Source organism: Strongylocentrotus purpuratus, unplaced genomic scaffold, assembly GCF_000002235.5.
Source record: "Strongylocentrotus purpuratus isolate Spur 01 unplaced genomic scaffold, Spur_5.0 spur5_scaffold_6, whole genome shotgun sequence".
Lineage (NCBI taxonomy): Eukaryota > Metazoa > Echinodermata > Echinoidea > Camarodonta > Strongylocentrotidae > Strongylocentrotus > Strongylocentrotus purpuratus.
This window is the reverse complement of record NW_022145612.1, coordinates 3,466,987-3,486,339: the sequence shown is the minus strand read 5'-3', so window position 1 is coordinate 3,486,339 and position 19,353 is coordinate 3,466,987. Positions and strand designations below refer to the sequence as shown.

Below are 19,353 nucleotides of genomic sequence, written 5' to 3'. Positions count from 1 at the left end.
TATGTAACACAAACTACAATATGTTTTACTTATATCAAACAACAGGAAAAACTTTGTCTTGTAAATGTCATACAAGATTTGAGTTCATCAATTATCAGAAACATTTTTATCTATTATATTACAATGTTATATTCTATCATACATAACTTTATTATATTAAAATTTTATATATTTTTATACATCATTCTATTATATTACAATTTATTCCTTCAGTATCATAAAGAAATATTGAATCAATTTATTGTCTGCAGAGGCTGCCAGTGGAGGAGGTGGAGGTGGAGGAGCTGCCAATTCTCCTCCAAATGGGATGCAAATCAGAGAAGGTTCTGATAGAGCAACAGTCACCTGGGAACCTGCAACTAATGATGTAGATGGCTACAATGTCAACATGGGCACTGAGGCCAACCCAAATCAGTTTACACAACGTGTTCCTAGTGGGCAGAGGAGGAGGTTTAAACAAGATGGGCTTGAACCTGATACAGATTATCAAGTTTCAATTAAGTCTTTTGATGCAGAAGGGGAAAGTGACCCTATTCAACAAGGCTTTAGGACAAAGCCTAGTGAGTAAACGTTTCTCAATCTGTTGAGTTATTAATTGGTTGTTGGTGTTATGATGATTGTGTTGCTATTATTACTGTGGGTTTGATAACTGTGAAGCAATGGCTCCCAACTCACATATAGTAGCTAAAATTGGTCAAGGGAAAAGGTGGTAAATTACTGATACATTCTTGTAAAGGAACCCAGTTTGAATTGAAACTCTTACTTCTTACTTTCAGCATAGCCATCACTACCCCCTTTAACAAATTTACTCAATTATAGTTATGGCAAAAAGATTATGCTGAAAAACTAGCACTTGATCAGTTGGTGCTCCTTTAAATTTTTTTTTCTAGTTGGTCACACAAAGTGAATGATGCATTCTAAAAAAGGAACCAAATTTGGATGCTTCTTTTTCAGCAAAGCCAAGAAGGTATACTTAAAAACAGAAAGTCAATATGATGATATGATTTTATTTCTTTCGTACTGTGATGCCTTTTCACTACTCAAAATATTCTTTGAGGGTGATACTCCAGTTCATTCCATTTAACGAGCCGCAGTCTATATGCTATGCAGGAACATCTGAATATGATTTTTATTTTTCGTTTAGGGGAAACCCGTACCCGCGGCCCCCGCCGTCCAAGTGGTACCAAAGTGAAGAGTCGTTACGACTCATTAGGTGTTGAATGGGAAGAACCTGAAGGAGATGATGTAACTGGATACAGATTAGAAGCTGGACCTCCTTCAAACCCTCGCCAGTTTACAAGGGACTTTGAACCGGGCACAACAAGTGCAGACATCCCAGACTTAACACCAGATACAGATTATCAGGTCAATTTGTATTCTACCTCCGCATCTGGAGACAGTGAACCTGTAAGAAGGAAAGCAAGAACAAGTGAGTGCTTTCCATTTTTCTTTTTTATGCATACTGGCTGAAGGATAATGGCCAGTGAAGCATGTGTTATTTTGTTGTGTCAAGAGTTTTCAATTTAATAACTAGATATGAAATTATATACTACAGAATAAAACTTACCCAACATCTTGGGATTTTTTGTATACATGTAAGTGAAACCTGGAGACATTGTATTGTATATTTGTTGAAATGTACATATTGTTTTTAACCCCTTTAATGTAGGGCAAGCCAGACGCCCACAGCGCCCCCAACGTACAAGAGCAACTTCATCTAGTACTGATTCTATTGATGTCAACTGGCAAGCACCAAGAGATGATAGTGTTACTGGATACAGGGTGGATGTTGGTATTCCTTCTGATCCACAAAGAAGCTTTTCTCAGCGATACCCTGCTAGAACAAACAGGGCCTCCATCCCAGGCCTGAATGAAAACTCAGAATACCAAGTCAGTGTAGTTTCTACCTCGGAATCTGGAGAGAGTGAGCCTGTAAGAAAGTCTGTGAAAACACGTAAGGCTTCTACAAGTATTTTATTTTTCTGTTATGATTATGGTTATTATCATGTGTTGCGTCTGCTTTTGTTCCATAACTGATTCCTTTGAATCAAAGAGTCGGTCATTAACTTCTGCAAGCTCGTATTCTTCATTTTGTATCTGAAAGATGTTTACTATGAGATTTTTGTTATTTATATTTTCATATCTGACAATTTTTTTTATAAATACTTTTGTTTTAATGTTTAACAGTGCCTGTGACTAAATTGTTAACACTGTTTACTATGAGATTTTGGTTGTTATTTATATTTTCATTTCTGACAATTTTTTTATAAATACTTTTGTTTTAATGTTTAACAGTGCCTGTGACTAAATTGTTAACACTATAGAAATTGAATGATTCTTTGATTTTGATTTTGTACAGAGGTTGGGGATACAAGTCGTCCCCAAAGTCCAAACGGCATGCGAGTGAGGGAAGGCACTGAGACAGCAACAGTCAACTGGGAAGCTGCATCCGGTGATGTTGATGGCTATGTTGTCAACATGGGCACTGAGGCCAACCCAAATCAGTTTACACAACGTGTTCCAAGTAGCAACAGAAGGAGGTTTAGGCAAGCTGGACTCGAACCTGATACAGATTATCAAGTTTCAGTCAAGTCAGTTAAAGAAGGCAGAGAGAGTGAACCTATCAATCAAGGCTTTAGGACCAGGCCTAGTAAGTAATTATTCTTTTATCTTTTTATGCCTTCGCAACAAAGTAGCGGGAGGCATTATGTTTTCGGGTTGTCCGTCCATCCATTCGTCTTTACGTCCCGTTCTCATGATTGCGTTATCTCATGAAGCGATTAATGGATTTCTGCCAAACTTGGGTCATGTATGTATCTTGTAGAGCCAATGAACTGATTAGATTTTAGGGTCAAAGGTCATAGGTCATAGGGCTCATTATGAATGCAAAAGTAGCTTGTGAACGCATTATCATTAGAACGAATGGACAGATTACCATCACACTCAAGACATGTATGTATCTCGCAGAGCCAATTAACTGATTAGATTTTAGGGTCATGAGGTCAAAAGTCAAAGGGTCATACATGTATATGAAAATAGCCTGTTATCACGATATTATGAGAACCTGTAAATGGATTACAATCAAACTTGAATTTTAAAAATGGCTTCTGTTTTGGTTTGTAAAAAACGCTCTGGCGGAGGCATCATTTTCAACTGCGCGCAGCCAAAGATCCATTAAGTGTCATACAGTATTAGATGGGAAGGACTGCGTATATCTACTTTTTTGTTGGGGGGGGGGGGGGGGTTAATTGCTGGAGAAATAGTTGTAATTTCTGTGATTTTTTCTGGACATGCATGTAAGTATTCTGATTTGACTCCTTTGACTGTTATTAATGAATTAAATAACTGTGCACTCCTGTTCATGGTTTACATTAAATTCTATTTGCTGAAAAATATGGGAGCAGTTAATTCATCCTTGCTCATTATTGTTGAATTACCTTTCCATACTCACCATTAATTTAATATTTTCTTGGTCTTAACTATGCTGACGACTCTCAGGTTGTTTAAACTGCATGTTTTCATTAGTGCTTTGAATAGTTACTCATGAAGTATCTTTTTAGGACGAGCCGAGCCCACTAGGCCCCCGACCGGTGTGAGAGTGAACACAAGATACGATTCCATGGGAGTTCAGTGGGAAGAACCTGAAGATGAGAATGTTAATGGATACAGATTGGAAGTTGGAACTCCTGATGATCCTCAGCAGTTTGTAGGGGAATATGCTCGTGGCACAGACTCAGCCGTTGTCCCAGACTTAGATCCAGATACAGCTTATCAAGTCAAGCTTGTATCTACCTCCGAGTCAGGAGAAAGTTCACCTGTAAGAAGGAGAGCTAGAACAAGTAAGTGTTCATTACTCATTTTGTAATGATAACTTGCATTAATAGGACTATAGGATGCATTTGGTAACTGGTTGCAGCAACATGTTTTAACTAGATTTCTTCAATCACAAATGAAAAGATTTAATTTTGAGAATAAATTTCTTACTATTTTGAATTATTGCACACCTATGATCATGACTATTTTCTCATTTCTCTTTTGTAAATTGGTGTCTGTAAAATTTTACCAGTAAAAACAAATTTTCTGAATAGACAATAAATACTTAATTTCAAATATATAGTATAGAGACCTTTAAGCAGTTCAGGTATCCATAATATAAGTGGTTTTAGGCTGCCTAAATATTTTCATATTAGGAAGATCAACACTTAATGAGAGAATGTCATAGCAAGCTTTAGATATATGTGGTAATTATATTTTTTGCTTTGTCATTTAGGGCGAAACCGACGTCCAAAGCGCCCCCAACGTACTAGAGCAACTTCATCAAGTCCTGATTCCATTGATGTCAACTGGCAAGATCCAGATGATGAAAACGTTGATGGATACAGGGTGGATGTTGGATCACCATCTAATCCTCGGTCAAAGTTCTCTCAGCGAATCCCTCGAGGAACCAATTCAGTCAGTGTTCCAGGACTGGATCCAGATTCAGATTACCAAGTCAGTGTAGTATCCACCTCACCATCTGGAGAGAGTGAGCCTGTAAGGAAGACTGCAAGCACACGTAAGTACATATATTGTAGCAGTTGTTTATACCCCTGATATACTGGGTGACTTCATGTAGTATTTTGTCCTGATTCATTTTGTATTGTCTTGTGAACCTGTCAGTGTAATGATTGCTTGGTTTTGTTCATAGTCCTTATAGTTATAGTCATTATATGTAACTTCAAAATATGTGCTTATTTGATATAAAACTCTTCAAAATAGGTAGTTACAATCCATTTTCACTTTTTTTGTTTATCAATAAAGAGAAATCCCTGTCATGTTTAAAACTGGTAAAATATGCAAGGAGCATAAAACCATAGAAGTGAGTAAACAGAAATTTGCTGTATGGCTATTGCACATGTACTTGCTATTGCACATCAGGCAGCCACATGATGATTTATTTAAAATTATAAAAAACAAGGCAAAACGATATTGCTGCATGAAACTGACTTGTACAGTATTTGAAAAGTTTCTGTTATTGCATATGTATGGCAAACTATGATTGATTATAATACATGTATATGTATGTGCTTATACGGTTATTCTCTGTAGAGAGGCGTGGTTCTGGAGGTGTCTCCCCTCCAAATGGCATGAGGTTGAATGAAGAACCTACTTCTGTGAGAGTGAACTGGGGTGCATCAGGAAGTGACAACATTGATGGCTACACTGTCAACATAGGGCCCCCAAGCAACCCAACTCAGTTCTCTCAAAATGTTCCCAAGACCACCACAAGTTTAAGGCAAAAGGGCCTTCGTCCAAATACAGATTACCAAGCTTCTGTCAAGGCATATGGCTCAGATGGGGAAAGTGATCCCCTTCAACAAGGTTTTAGGACAAAGCCTAGTGAGTATCAAAATATAATTCTTTTCTTTACTATTGGTCAAAATATACTGTCATCATTTTCATGTAGTGAGAAGTTGAGTATAATATCTGGACAGATATATGAACCTGACAGTTAAACACCTTGGCTTGTATTCTAAAGTCTGGTTTAACTTTAAACCTAGGTTTAAGTCTAGTCTAAGTCTCGCCTAACTCTCAGATTTAATTCCGTTTCTGAAGTCAGGTCTAACTTGAACCTAGGTTTAAGTCTGGTCTAACTTTGTACAGATATTTAAACCAGGGGTACACCTAGTTTAATTCTGGTTTTAAGTTGACTGGTCTAACTATTTTTCAACATGGCGTATTAATTAGAAATCAAGAGAAGAAGAAACCGTTATGACCAATTACTGCAAATGATTAGACCGAGAGACCTTTTGTTGAAAAAACAAAATTCCTTCAACATATACGGTGACGAGGATATTTTGCATCGCTATCGTTTTACCAAACAAACAGCGATTAACATTTCCGACAAGCTGACTCCAGCACTGACACACATGGCGTGCTTGTGCATTGCCCGTCTATCTGCAAGTGCTTACTGCCTTGCGATCTTATGCCGTTGGTAAGTTTGAACTTTAATTATTGATACTTTGTTTGCTTATTTAATTTTTTTGCCGTATATTTTCTAATCTAAAGATTTTTATTTTCTGTAAGTTTGTGTGATTTGTATAGTTTCATACATGTACAATATATTCATGTTGTTATTCTATAAACTGAAGCAACTGATTTAAGACTGAAGCAGACATACAGTTTCTTGCATCAAATCATGATAATAGCTCATTACAGAGAGATACAATCTATTCTTTATTACGCATAGCTTTGTGTAGGAAGAGTGTTCTGATGCAAGTCTTGAAGAAATGTATTATATCTGCTTCCTGCTTCATTCAATCTTATAATCAAATGTAAAGGAGGTAAAGTCGGGTGTGAATTTTTCATTACAGATTGAACAATGAATCAAGACTCGAGTAAGGGGCAATTCTGATTCAACAGTAGATAAAATGTGTAAATTTCAGAAGAGGCATAGAAGAGAGGTAACTATGAAGCTTTATTTGATCCTATGACATAGAGCAAACTCGAGGTCCCAAGGTCCCAGTCAACACCAGGGCAAACTCGCGCTACGATGCAATAGCACTCAGATGGGATGAACCCGATGATGACAGTGTTACTGGATACAGAGTGGAAGTTGGGACTCCTAATGAACCTAACCAGGCCTCTTGGAATTTCCCTCGGGGCACAAGAGATTTCACCATTCCAGACCTAGACCCAGATTCAGATTATGATGTCAAATTATATTCCACCTCACCATCAGGGGATAGTGAACCAATCAGAAGGAAAGGAAGAACAAGTGAGTGGTATATATTGTTTATAGAGTTCTTTAGAGGTAGGCTAATTCCTGATTTGGATACTTATTCAAGTCTAAATCTGTGACCAATTCAGTGCTGTAATAACGTGAGGACTCACAAATTACAAGCCACAATGAACAGTGCATATTAGAAATGAAGTTGGGGTCTAGTATTCAGAATCCACTTTTTGTTTTATATCAATGAAAACAACAATGTGCAAAACATTGCAACATTCTGTCTATAGAGTTTTAGTGATTAAATGTTAGTTTGAATCTTCCACCACGTATTTATAACTCTTCTGAACCAAGTCACACCATCATATGGACATACACCATTAATTGCAGTTTGCTGGCCCACACACCCTGGGCGGCATATACATGTACATGCTAGTGTGAACCTCTTCAAAGTACTGATTTTTAACAGGTGCAAGCAACACTTTGGACCAACTGAAGATAATCATAGGGCCTTCTCAAAATAATTCCACTAAAAAGAGGGTGCCTGAAGCCTTATTGGTCTTTGAAGGTAATATGTTGTGTCTCAAGGACCTTTTATAGAACCTCTAAAATTCTTTCCAAATAAAATTGTATGTACTTTTGACTATAGATTAAGAAAAGAGAGAAAATAATATCTTTCAAGAATGAAGGAATAACAGTTCAGTTGACCATAAAGCTTGTGCTTTTATCTAGGACGCAACCGACGCCCAAGGCGTCCAGCCCGTGCTAAGGTGAACCCAAGCTCTAATTCTATAGATGTCAGCTGGGATGATGCAAAAGGAGATAATGTTGAAGGATACAGGTTGGATGTTGGAACACCATCTAATCCACGGCAATTCTCACAGCGATTTCCTCGGGACACAACCAGGGCCACTGTCCCAGGTCTAGACCCAGATACAGATTATCAAGTTCAAATAGTAACCAATGCAGCTGGCAGAGAGAGTGAACCATTAACAAAGCCTGCAAGGACAAGTAAGTTTGTATATGCATGTTGCATGGAATATATTCCTAAGGCCAGTATAAACTCGGAGGACATATGCCACGTATGGCTAATGACCATATCTTTTCATGAAATCTCAAGATTGTTAATCCTAAACAGATCCAACCTTTTGGAGTAGATTTTTACTTTAGGAGGGGGTCAACTGGATCCCTCTCACCTTTAGATTTGTACTAGATTAGGTCAAAATGACAAATATTGTAGGATATATGTGTAAAATGTAGCATCACAAACTTTCTTCTCTATGGATCTGATTTATACAAGATATATGATTCGCAATCTATTAATTATGTATAGGGCCAGGTCCATCAACAGGTGGATCCCCAGGAAGAGCAGCAGACTCTCCTCCTAATGGGATGCAAATCAGAGAAGGTCCTGATAGAGCGACAGTCAACTGGGAACCTGCAACCAATGACGTAGACGGTTATGTTGTCAACATGGGCACTGAGGCCAACCCAAACCAGTTTACACAACGTGTTCCAAGTAGTGACAGAAGGAGGTTTAAACAAGATGGACTTGAACCTGAAACTGATTATCAAGTTTCTATCAAATCATTTGACTCAGAAGGGGAAAGTGAGCCTATTCAACAAGGCTTTAGGACAAGGCCTAGTGAGTATACAGATATTTATTCCTTTCCTTATTTAAAATTGCTTTTCTGTCATGAAATTGTATTGTTTTATATGCATAGGGAATCTTGTAATTATTATCTGATTTGTCATTATGACGATTATGCTTATAAAGGAAAGGGGAAAGATGATTAGATTTTTGATTGAAATACATGTCTGTCTACCTTTCAATTTCTATCTTTGTATACTAATTCAGCCTTTATACTAACCTTTTGTCTAGTTGGAGACATATTAAGAGCCAGTTATTTAACAGTTGGATTATTCTTGCTTATGAGATTGTTGCAATATAAGGCAAAATATTTAGACAGCATACCCCTGGTCCAATGGAGAGACCTATAATCACCCAGTTTAACGATGAAATGTGATTTTTGGTTTTAGGGCGAAGCCGCAGCCCCCAGGCCCCAACTGGTACCAAAGTAAACAGACGAGTAGACTCATTGGGAGTTGAGTGGGAAGAGCCTGAAGGAGATGATGTAACTGGATACAGATTAGAAGCTGGACCTCCTTCGAACCCTCGCCAATTTACAAGGGACTTTGAACCAGGCACAACTAGTGCAGATATTCCTGGCTTAACACCAGATACAGATTATCAGGTCAATTTGTATTCTACCTCCAGATCTGGAGACAGTGAACCTGTAAGAAGAAAAGCAAGAACAAGTGAGTGCATCCATCATCATCATCATTTATTTAAGTCAGCAATTTTTCCTCTTACGAGGGGTTACTATCTTTCGGGCCATGACATTCTATTTCGCCACTTCTCCTTGTCTCGAGCATCCTCTTCATTTAGACCAATCCATACTGCTTTCTTTCTTCACCATATCTTTTCATGAAATCTCCTTTCTCCCTTTTTCTCTCATGCCATCCACTTTCAAATCCCACCTCATTTTACAGGCCCATCATCTTCCCTTCTCTAAACATAATCCATTCATCGCAATCCACTTCTCTTTTCCTTTTCCACCTTTAATGTTTTCCTCCAGACCCAACCTTTCCACGAGCTCACTTGTGATCTTTCTATCGAACAGTTTCACAAAACACATCATCCGTACCATGACTCTTTCTGTTCTCCTCAAGATACCTTCTTCTACTGTCTTCACATTACAAATGTCTAAACCATATTACATCGCTGTTAGAACACAAGCCTTATTGATCTTGCCTTTTATTCTCATCGTTAAACCTTCTACCAGCTAGAATCGAGGCAAGCTCAGTAAACTTTATCCACCCCAATTTGCATCCTCTGGCCACTTGGATCTCACATCCACCACCACTATTGATTGATTGTATCCTCAAGATAACCAAACCTACCAAGTTCATAGTTATTCCACACGACAGGCGCAAGCATATCACTTACCTCTTGTTAGAACGCAATTTGCCCTTACTACCTAGAGGTCCACTGGACCTAGGTTTTGGAATTCCCTTGAACCAAGAATAGCGCAATCGGTCAGTATTTATGTATTTAAGCGCAAACTGAAGTTACTGTATTTAAGTCGATATCGTCTAGATTTATAGTTGTGATCAATATTTAAGAAAACTATTTGCTATATAGGTCAGCAATTCTCCCATTTCTCACATCTATTCATCTGTCTGTCTTGTTTAGTTTTTGTCTGTGTTTCAGTCCTGTTGCTCGTAGTATATTCCTGTTCCTGTTGTTTATAGCCATTATTTAGTAGTCAGTAGATTTTATTGTACTTATTTATGTTTAATATTTTCTCAGTTGTTTCGTTAGTTTAATTTTGTAAGCATTTAAATGTACGCATTATTTTTTTTATTTGACGAGTTTGTTCTTTTAGGACATACTCTTAAACTACTCATGAGGGACCTTAAATCCACAAGCCTTGCTTTCAACCAAGGTCACCTCATCTTTCTATTGTAACGCCATGTTCTGTTTACTCCTTTATATTCATGTCATATTTATAATGTGTGTTATGAAAGAAAGATAAATAAACTTGAAACTTGAAACTTGAAACATACATTTAATAGTGGTGGTGGATTCCCGTTGAATATATAGATTCAGCAACGTTGGGGTATTAAGTAGTTGATTTGGTATCTTGCATGTATTTGGGAAATTGAGATGATAGGTGTCTTTCATCTGAAATAGTAATCAATAATAATAAATCATTTCATGCCAAATACTCAACATTGTAAAATGGGCATAAGGGTATACATTATTGAAGCCACACTCTTAAAATTCATTCATCCAGGGCCAACACGACGTCCCCAGCGCCCACAACGCACTAGAGCGAGTTCATCAAGTCCTGATTCCATTGATGTCAACTGGGAAGCACCTACAGATGACAGTGTTGATGGATTCAGAGTTGATGTTGGAACTCCTGCTGATCCACGTAGAGACTTCTCAAGGCGATACCCTACTGGAACAACAAGGGCCTCTATTCCAAACCTAAACCCAGACTCACAATACCAAGTCAGTGTAGTATCCACCTCACAATCTGGAGAGAGTGAACCAGCAAGGAAGCCTGTTAGAACTCGTAAGTTTACTATTATATTTTTATTACTTTGAAGATGTTGCAAGAAATACTGGTTGACTAGGCATTTTGACTACCGTATTTGCCGGCGTAAAGGCCGCACCGCCGTATAGGCCGCACCCCCGATTTTGACATTAAAAAAAAAAAAAAAAAAAAAAAAAAAAAAAAAAAAAAAAAAAAAAAAAAAAAAAAAAAAAAAAAAAAATCGTTTTTTTTTTTTTTTTTTTTGGTTGTTGTTGTTGTTGTTTTGTTGCCGAAAACCCACGCGGGGAAGGACCTTCATTTAACATCGAGGTGCAGTTAAAGGCGCTGATTTGTGCTTGTAAACTTGTCACAAAATAATAGTAACAATGTCGTTTTTAGAAGAATGTGTAAGATCATTAATGTGAATTAAAAACAAAAGAGTACTAGGTCCTAGGATAGTACCTTGTGGTACACCATTTGTTATATAAAAAAAATTGAGGAATTATTATTATAAACTACATATTGAGATCTATTAGAAAGATTACTTTCAAACCAAGATGACAGACAAATTTTAGTGTAGTTGTAGTTTCCGAGTGGTGAGTCAACACTGATTACTGAGCTGGGAGACATTGCCAGGCATAGCGCCATAAATCAAAACTAAAAAAAATAAATAAAAAAAAAAAAAAAAAAAAAAAAAAAAAAAAACCTTTTTTTTACTCTTTCGCCGCATAGGCCGCACCCAGACTTTTTGATATATTTTCTTCCAAAAATACCGCGGCCTATACGCCGGCAAATACGGTACGCATTTTAACCATGCATTTTAACCGGGTGACTCTGGGTATTGGTGCTAACGCATTATTTTATATACAAATTTCTTTATTTCATTGTGTTTTAAATTCTCCCCTCCAAATTACGTCTTTCTCTACTGCTATGTTTTTTTCATCTACGATACTCATTTTCCAGGAACCTATAATATACAAGCACTGATTTTTAATAGGTTCCTCACATTCTACTTAATCTATTATATGAATTGAGAATCATTGAAACGTTCTCATTTATACTACATGTATTGTATCATTTTTATTTTATATGTATGTCTACGGTATATTTTTGTAAAATGTGGAACAATAACAACTTGAAACTTGAATGTTGGCTAATATGTTGTTATTATGCTCTTAATTGGGAATACATGCACTTGTACATCCACAGAAGGTGACGGTAACCGACGCCCCTCCCGTCCAAATGGCATGCAAGTAAGGGAAGGTATCGAGTCAGCGACAGTGAATTGGGAACCCGCAACCAATGATGTAGACGGTTACATTGTCAACATGGGCACTGAGGCCAACCCAAATCAGTTTACACAACGTGTTCCTAGTGGGGAAAGAAGGCGGTTTAGGCAAAATGGGCTTGAACCTGATACAGATTATCAAGTTTCTGTCAAGTCATTCGATTCAAATGGAGAAAGCGAACCTATTCAAAGGGGCTTTAGGACAAGACCTAGTAAGTATTCCTACTTGTAATGATTTACCTCAAGTTTTCTATTAACCTAAGGATGTAAAAAGTTGTTGATCCTCCCTAAACTTGTAATTATTTTATTATGATATTAAAAAAATTGTAAAAGCAAGAATAAGTATGATGAACTATAACCAATAAAGCACTCTGTCTGTGATATTCTGAGTCTTCTCGCCAAGTTCTTATTGTGAAGATGATTTATTATCACTTGCAATTGAAGAGATTAATGGGACTTTTTTATACAGACAACGTAGACAAAGGAGAACAACCAGATTTTTCTCGAAGCATGCAACACAAGGAAAATAATTCACATTTCTACATCAAATCCTTCAATTAACCTTTTCAGACAAGACAGATGTGGTTCTACTTTTGCACTTTGTCTCCAAATTTTCTTCTTTCTCATGTTTATGTTTTTTAAGAATAGTGGAGAAATAAACAGTTTAATGCTCTGCTGGATAGTGGTTCTGTTATACGCTTTTTGTTAATACATTTTTTTTTATATATAAAATGTTGTTGCTCTGTTACACTCTTCTCATCTTGAATCTCTTCTTTAAATTCAATTCGTATACACTCATATGCTTGCATTACAGGAGACTTTGTGTGTGGATAAGAATTTGAAACTAAAATTTGGATATACAGTATAATGCATATTAGTGAGAATGGTTGATTCGCTTTTAGGATGACCTCAAACCACCACAAAAATTTAAAGCCAAGAAAAGTTATACGAGAGATGATTTATTCATGTATCAAGTTATGTATCGTAGAAGATAGCATTATGTAATTGTATTGATACTCTCAGATGTATATACTGCTGGCTTTGTACATCTGTGTTTGGATAAAGATTAATATTGATAATGTTATTGTGCTTTCAGGACGACCCCAAACCACCAAGTCTCCAAATAGTGTCAGAACAAAACCGAGATACGATTCTATGGGAGTGCAGTGGGAAGAACCTGAAGATGAGAATGTTGATGGATACAGACTGGAAGTTGGAACACCCTCTGATCCCCGCCAGTTTGTAAGGGAATTTGATCGTGGCACGACTGCTGCCAATGTTCCAGGTTTAGACCCAGAAACAGATTATCAAGTCAATCTAGTATCTACATCTCCATCTGGAGATAGTGAACCTGTAAGAAGGAGAGCTAGAACAAGTAAGTATTGTTATGTCACATTGAAGTTGTTACTTTTGTATGCAACTAGACATGTACTGGTAGAAGATTTCTGAAGTATAAATAGATTTGATTTTTTAATGAGCTTTCTGTGCTAACCACTGAAGAAATTTCTTTTTCAACTCTAGTCTTAGAACAGGGAGAGGGAAGATGGAGCCAATAGTGGGAGCCCTGCCATCTACATGTTTTGCCACTTATTTCGAACGGTCATTTTCACATATGCCAATTCAAGATTATATAAGTCCATCTGAGCCAGCTGTGACCTTAATATGAACTATTCAAAGAATTGTACCTGTGCTAGCAATTAAAAAAAAAGTGTAAATTCATAGGCATTCAAAGAAACATGGATATAAACAATGCAGATTTGCTATCCCCCCCCCAACACACACACACTCACACTCACACACACACACAGCCAGCCAGAACTTTAACAACCTATGTGCAATGAAGTTACAGGCTGGAATGGCTCGATCTGTTACCTTTAAGAAGAAGCTACCGAGAATTGAAAACAATATTTGTACTCTGTGAAATGATTTTTTATGCCTCCGTTACGAAGTAGCCGGAGGCATTATGTTTTCGGGTACGTCTGTACGTACGTACGTCCCGTTCTCGTGATCGCGTTATCTGAAGAACCGATTGATGGATTCCTGCCAAACTTTGGTCATGTATGTATCTTCCAGATCCGATGAACTGATTAGATTTTGGGGTCACGAGGTCAAAGGTCAAAGGTCACAGGGCTCATTATGTATGCAAAAACAGCTCGTGATCGCGTTATCTCAAGAACCGATTGATGGATTCCTGCCAAACTTACGTCATTTATGTATCCTGCAGAGCCAATGAACTGAGTAGATTCTTGGTTCATAAGGTCAAAGGTCAAAGGTCATGGGCTCATTATGTATGCAAAAATAGCTTGTGAATGCATTCTCATTAGAACTGACACATGGATTACTATTTAACTCGGGACATCTTGCAGAGCCAATGAACTGAGTAGATTTTAGGGTCATGAGGTCAAAGATCAATGGGTCATATATGTATATAAATTGCTTGTAATCACGATATTCTGAGAACCTGTTAATGGATTACAATTGAACTTGAATTTGAAAAATTTCTTCTGTTTTGGTTTGTAAAATTGCTCTATGACAGAGGCATCATTTTCGACTGCGTGCAGTCGAAGTTCCATCTAGTTTTTTGTTTACACCCGAGTATTCCTACTGCTAGTTTTATACCATTATTTCTATTATTTTAATATCATGTTATAAGAGAGGGCTAAATCATTTGAAATTAGAATTTTGCAATGTCCCTATTATCCATGACTGAAATTTTTGTTATAACTGTCTCCTTAAGGGCGAACACGGCGTCCAAAACGCCCCCAACGCACTAGAGCAACTTCATCAAGGCCTGATTCCATTGATGTCAACTGGCAAGATCCAGATGATGAAAGTGTTGATGGATACAGGGTGGATGTTGGAACACCATCCAATCCTCGGTCAAAATTCTCTCAGCGAATCCCTCGAGGAACCAATTCAGTCAGTGTTCCAGGCCTAGATGAAGATTCAGATTACCAAGTCAGTGTAGTATCCACCTCACCAACTGGAGAGAGTGAGCCTGTAAGAAAGTCTGTTAAAACACGTGAGTATGATAGTCATGCCTTAGACATAAAAAGTTAAGGCATTCAAAAAGTTTGAAGAACCTAGATATTAAATGTTCTATAGGTATAGGTAATGTTTTGCCTCGGATAATTATGCCATTAAAAAACCAAAGGTACTTTTCTTCTCTCAATGATCATCACTTGATTGGTTGTAATGTAGCCAAGCATAATCAGACTCAATTAGATTAATTGGGTTCCCAGTTGGGTCACAATTTTCATATATTTTACTTAAATGTAGAAGTTCATGATACTAAATCCTCTTTGCTTGAAATATATTTATTTCCACAAACTGATAGTTGCTTTGTATCTTTACAGAGAGGTCTAGTCCGCAGAGCATCTCCTCTCCAAATAGTATGCGGTTGGATGAAGAACCTTCTTCTGTGACAGTTAATTGGGATCCCTCAGGAAGTGATAACATTGATGGCTACACTGTCGACATAGGGACCCCAAGCAACCCAACTCAGTTCTCTCAAAATGTTCCCAAGACCACCAAAAGTTTAAGGCAAAAGGGCCTTCGTCCAAGTACAGATTACCAAGTTTCTGTCAAGGCATATGGCTCAGATGGGGAGAGTGATCCTATTCAACAAGGGTTTAGGACAAAGCCTAGTGAGTACTGTCAAGATACACTGCAATCACTCTTGCTTGAAGTCTATTTTATAGTTTTATTAACTAAATGGAAATTACCAGCAAGATGAGAAACTTCTTGATTATGTTCCCATAGTGGTCTAGGTGTATTGTATACATTTACATATCTATGTTCTAGAGAATGGATATTCCATCCATGATTTCCAGTGAAATGTTGAGGGAACTATCACTTGAGGTTTCCCGTGTGATTATATCCACCATCGGATGCGGGGGCAGGGCAGTACCAAAGAAGATTGCAAATTTGTGCATGCACTAAATACATGTATCAATAGGTTTGCGTGTAATGGGCACATATGATTATTATCCCCTCGCTGACGAAGTCGGAGGGGATATACTGTAGTAACGCTGCCGTCCATCCTTCCTTCCGTCCTTCCGTTGGTAACAAATCTGGTTTCCGTTAAATAACTTTATAATGTTTGACAGATTTTAATGAAATTTGATTTGAAGTACATGGTATAAAAATACAGCCTAAGTTTTGATTTTGAGTATGTAAATCAAAGGTCAAAGGTCATAGCTCATTAAATATGCAGGAAAAAAGGTAATTATTTAGAAATTTGGCTTCCATTTGATAACTTGAGTAATGTTTGACGGATTTCAATGAAACTTGATATGAAGGTACATGGTATCAAAATAGAGCCTCATTTAGATTGCAGAGTATCCTATCATAACTATTAAAGTGTGTTAAGTACTAACTTGTTATGGCTTATGATACAGTTACAGAACAATTGTATGAAAAGTTATACATTTTGCAGAGAATATAAAAAACCTCCCTCTTTCAAAGAAATGCTTAATCGCTGTGATAATCATGCTATTGCAAGGTATTAAGAAATGCTTTTGCTTTTAAGAAAAACAGGCCTGATAAAAACCCGATTTAAATCGGTTTCCCGATTTTTTTTATTTTTCCCGATATTTTCCCGATTTTTTTTTTCTTCCCGATTTAAAAAAAAAAAAAAAAAAAAAAAAAAAAAAAAAAAAAAAAAAAAAAAAAAAATCATTTTTTTTTTTTTTTTTTTTTTTTTTTTTTACCAATTTTTTTTTCCTTCCCTATTTTATCCTGATTTTCCCGATTTCCCTCTTATTATCTCTATTCTTCCCTATTTTTCCCCCAATTTTCCCCCCAATTTTCCCAAGTTTGTCTCAATTTTCTTACTTGAAAGGGGGGAATGTTGTTAGATGCCATTTTTTCCCCGCGAATCGTCTTTTTTTTTTTTTACTCAAGGGGGGCGTGGTTGAGGGGAAAACAAAAAACCTATTTTTTTTTTAGTGCTCACTATCACCCCTGGAAAAATAATGAATTCTAATGCACTGTTTTAATTGATAATTATGCATTAAAATAAAAGAAAATAAAACTTTTGTCATTGTATAAGTTTTTCTTTTTTCTGCTGTATATTAAAAAAAGCTTTATGCAATGTATTTTTGTCCGAGGCATACTGAGTTTTGAAGGAGACTATGCAACTGGCTTCGAGTGTGTGTATGTATACCTATCTGTTTGTGATGGTTCAAAACTTCTACACAAAGGTGTACATGTGTGTTATTCAATATTTGGCTTCACCTGTGTCTGGAAGGCAAAAGCTTAACTGAATCATGGTAACCCTTGTGTCTCCCCCCCCCCCCCCCGGAATAACTAATTTTGGGTGTGCAGATGGTACACTAAACCGGGCTTTCCCCTACTCTTACACCAATAATGCAGTGGGTTCTTAACATGCATTTAACATCCGAGGGACGGAGTATTTTACACTTTGACATAGCCTGGCTTCTATGAGATGGGAGGGGCACTTTAACACACAACGCAGGTTTCAGTCATCCGCCTGGGTTGGAGTCAAACCCACGATCTTTGGTTCGACAGGCAGACGCTTAACCAACTGAGCCAACTCGCTTCATTAAGTAATTATGCTGATTAATGCCTTTTTTACAAAAGCAAAATAACTGCTTCTTTACTCGTATTGCTAACTGTCTTTCTTGCTGTGAACTTGCTGTACTATTCATTGGGAATTTCAAAGCTTCAATATATATTCAATGTTAAAAATGTATTTCTGCAGACCAATTTTTATTCTGTATGTTTCATCTAATAGTATTTATTTGATATTATTTAATAATAGGCCTAATGCGTATTAATGATTACAAAAAGTGCTTTATAATTCTAGAACTATTTACATTAACATATTTACATAGAGGCTTCAAAACTTCTTGAGAAAAACATAAAATTTACTACTTATGCTTTTAAATTTAGGTCATAAAGTTGTTTTCAATTTATTTGAAATAACCAAATAATGCTTCTTTGTTTTTTATTGCTTTTTTGTATTCTGTAACTCCACTACATGGAATTTGGTTTTTGCTTATTATACAATGCTTTTTCCCTGTGTAGCCTGAACACTTAAAACAAACAACTTCTTGTTGGAATGTGTTTTGTTCTCTGCAGAATTATTTATTCTTCTGTTAAGGAGTTATTACAACATGACCTGCACAACAACATTGCCTTTTCAAATTAATTACAACAGGCAAGATAATGATGTCTTCAAAATTGTTTTGCATACACATAAAAACTAGAACTCAGAGCAAGTCAGAAGGTAAAAGAATGTAGTGTTAAAGTCTATTCCCTTTAATACTAGTCAACTACATATAGATCTAAACTAGATCTAGAATAGATCAGAACTTCTCTGAAGATATAGATTTAATCTAATTGTTAAGATCTGACAAGATTTGCTCAGCATGATGCGTGACAATTATCTACAGAAAAATCATAGTTCAGCTTCAGCATTAGGCTACTTAACACTTCCATGACTTGCATTTTACTTTCAGTATAATACAGAATTAGTTTAGATGTGAGCGTGAGTGCATGAGAGCATCAATAAGATGTCCTGCACCACCTTCGAAGCTTTGAAGTAAGCTCTTTTTGTCTCGGCTATATTTCGTAGTTCTTTGAGTGTGTTGAAAGAACAGGTATGATCAGAGTATGATTAATGAGATCACTTTGATCATTCAACGGATATAGGAGAGTGAATTTAGTGTTGTCTAAATCAGCAGTAGAACGCTCTGCATTGTTTAACAAGAAACTAAAATCATTAGTTTTGCACAGAGTCAAACAGTGAATAGAGATAGGGAGCTAGGAACAAGTATATATATATGTAGAAATATCAATTCATCAAAATGTCTTGCAAATCATTTTGAGGAATTTAATGAATATTTAGTTACATTACATATTTCTAAGTAATTGCAAATGATTCCATCTCTCTTGTTTGTTCGCAGAGCGAAGTCGAGGCCCTGCACCCCCAGTTAACACCAAGGCAAATACACGCTACGATTCAATAGCAGTCAAATGGGATGAACCTGATGATGAAAATGTCAATGGATATAGACTTGAAGTTGGGACTCCTGATGAACCTAACCAGGCCTCTTGGAATTTCCCTCGAGGCACAAGAGATTTCACCATTCCAGACCTAGACCCAGATACAGATTATGACGTCAAGTTATATTCCACCTCACCATCAGGGGATAGTGAACCAATCAGAAGGAAAGGAAGAACAAGTAAGTAATCATATCCATACTTAAATCTGTTCTGAGTAA

The 19,353-nt window shown here is 36.8% G+C and overlaps 1 protein-coding gene across 4 annotated transcripts in view; it reads left to right on the top strand.

The window, feature by feature from the left end:
- LOC763365 (tenascin-X) overlaps window positions 1-19,353 on the top strand; it is a 90,601-nt gene that overhangs the window by 9,973 nt on the left and 61,275 nt on the right. For 3 of the 4 annotated variants that reach the window (XM_030972281.1, XM_030972280.1, XM_030972283.1), the window contains exons 6-22: window positions 252-560; window positions 1,145-1,429; window positions 1,670-1,954; window positions 2,360-2,650; window positions 3,561-3,839; window positions 4,271-4,555; window positions 5,089-5,379; window positions 6,479-6,757; window positions 7,442-7,720; window positions 8,043-8,354; window positions 8,750-9,028; window positions 10,570-10,854; window positions 12,025-12,315; window positions 13,200-13,478; window positions 14,841-15,125; window positions 15,460-15,750; window positions 19,036-19,314. In XM_030972281.1, the coding sequence (XP_030828141.1) occupies window positions 252-560; window positions 1,145-1,429; window positions 1,670-1,954; window positions 2,360-2,650; window positions 3,561-3,839; window positions 4,271-4,555; window positions 5,089-5,379; window positions 6,479-6,757; window positions 7,442-7,720; window positions 8,043-8,354; window positions 8,750-9,028; window positions 10,570-10,854; window positions 12,025-12,315; window positions 13,200-13,478; window positions 14,841-15,125; window positions 15,460-15,750; window positions 19,036-19,314 (4,884 nt within the window). The remainder of the gene's footprint in view (window positions 1-251; window positions 561-1,144; window positions 1,430-1,669; window positions 1,955-2,359; window positions 2,651-3,560; window positions 3,840-4,270; window positions 4,556-5,088; window positions 5,380-6,478; window positions 6,758-7,441; window positions 7,721-8,042; window positions 8,355-8,749; window positions 9,029-10,569; window positions 10,855-12,024; window positions 12,316-13,199; window positions 13,479-14,840; window positions 15,126-15,459; window positions 15,751-19,035; window positions 19,315-19,353) is intronic. The other variant, XM_030972284.1, reaches the window with a different exon arrangement.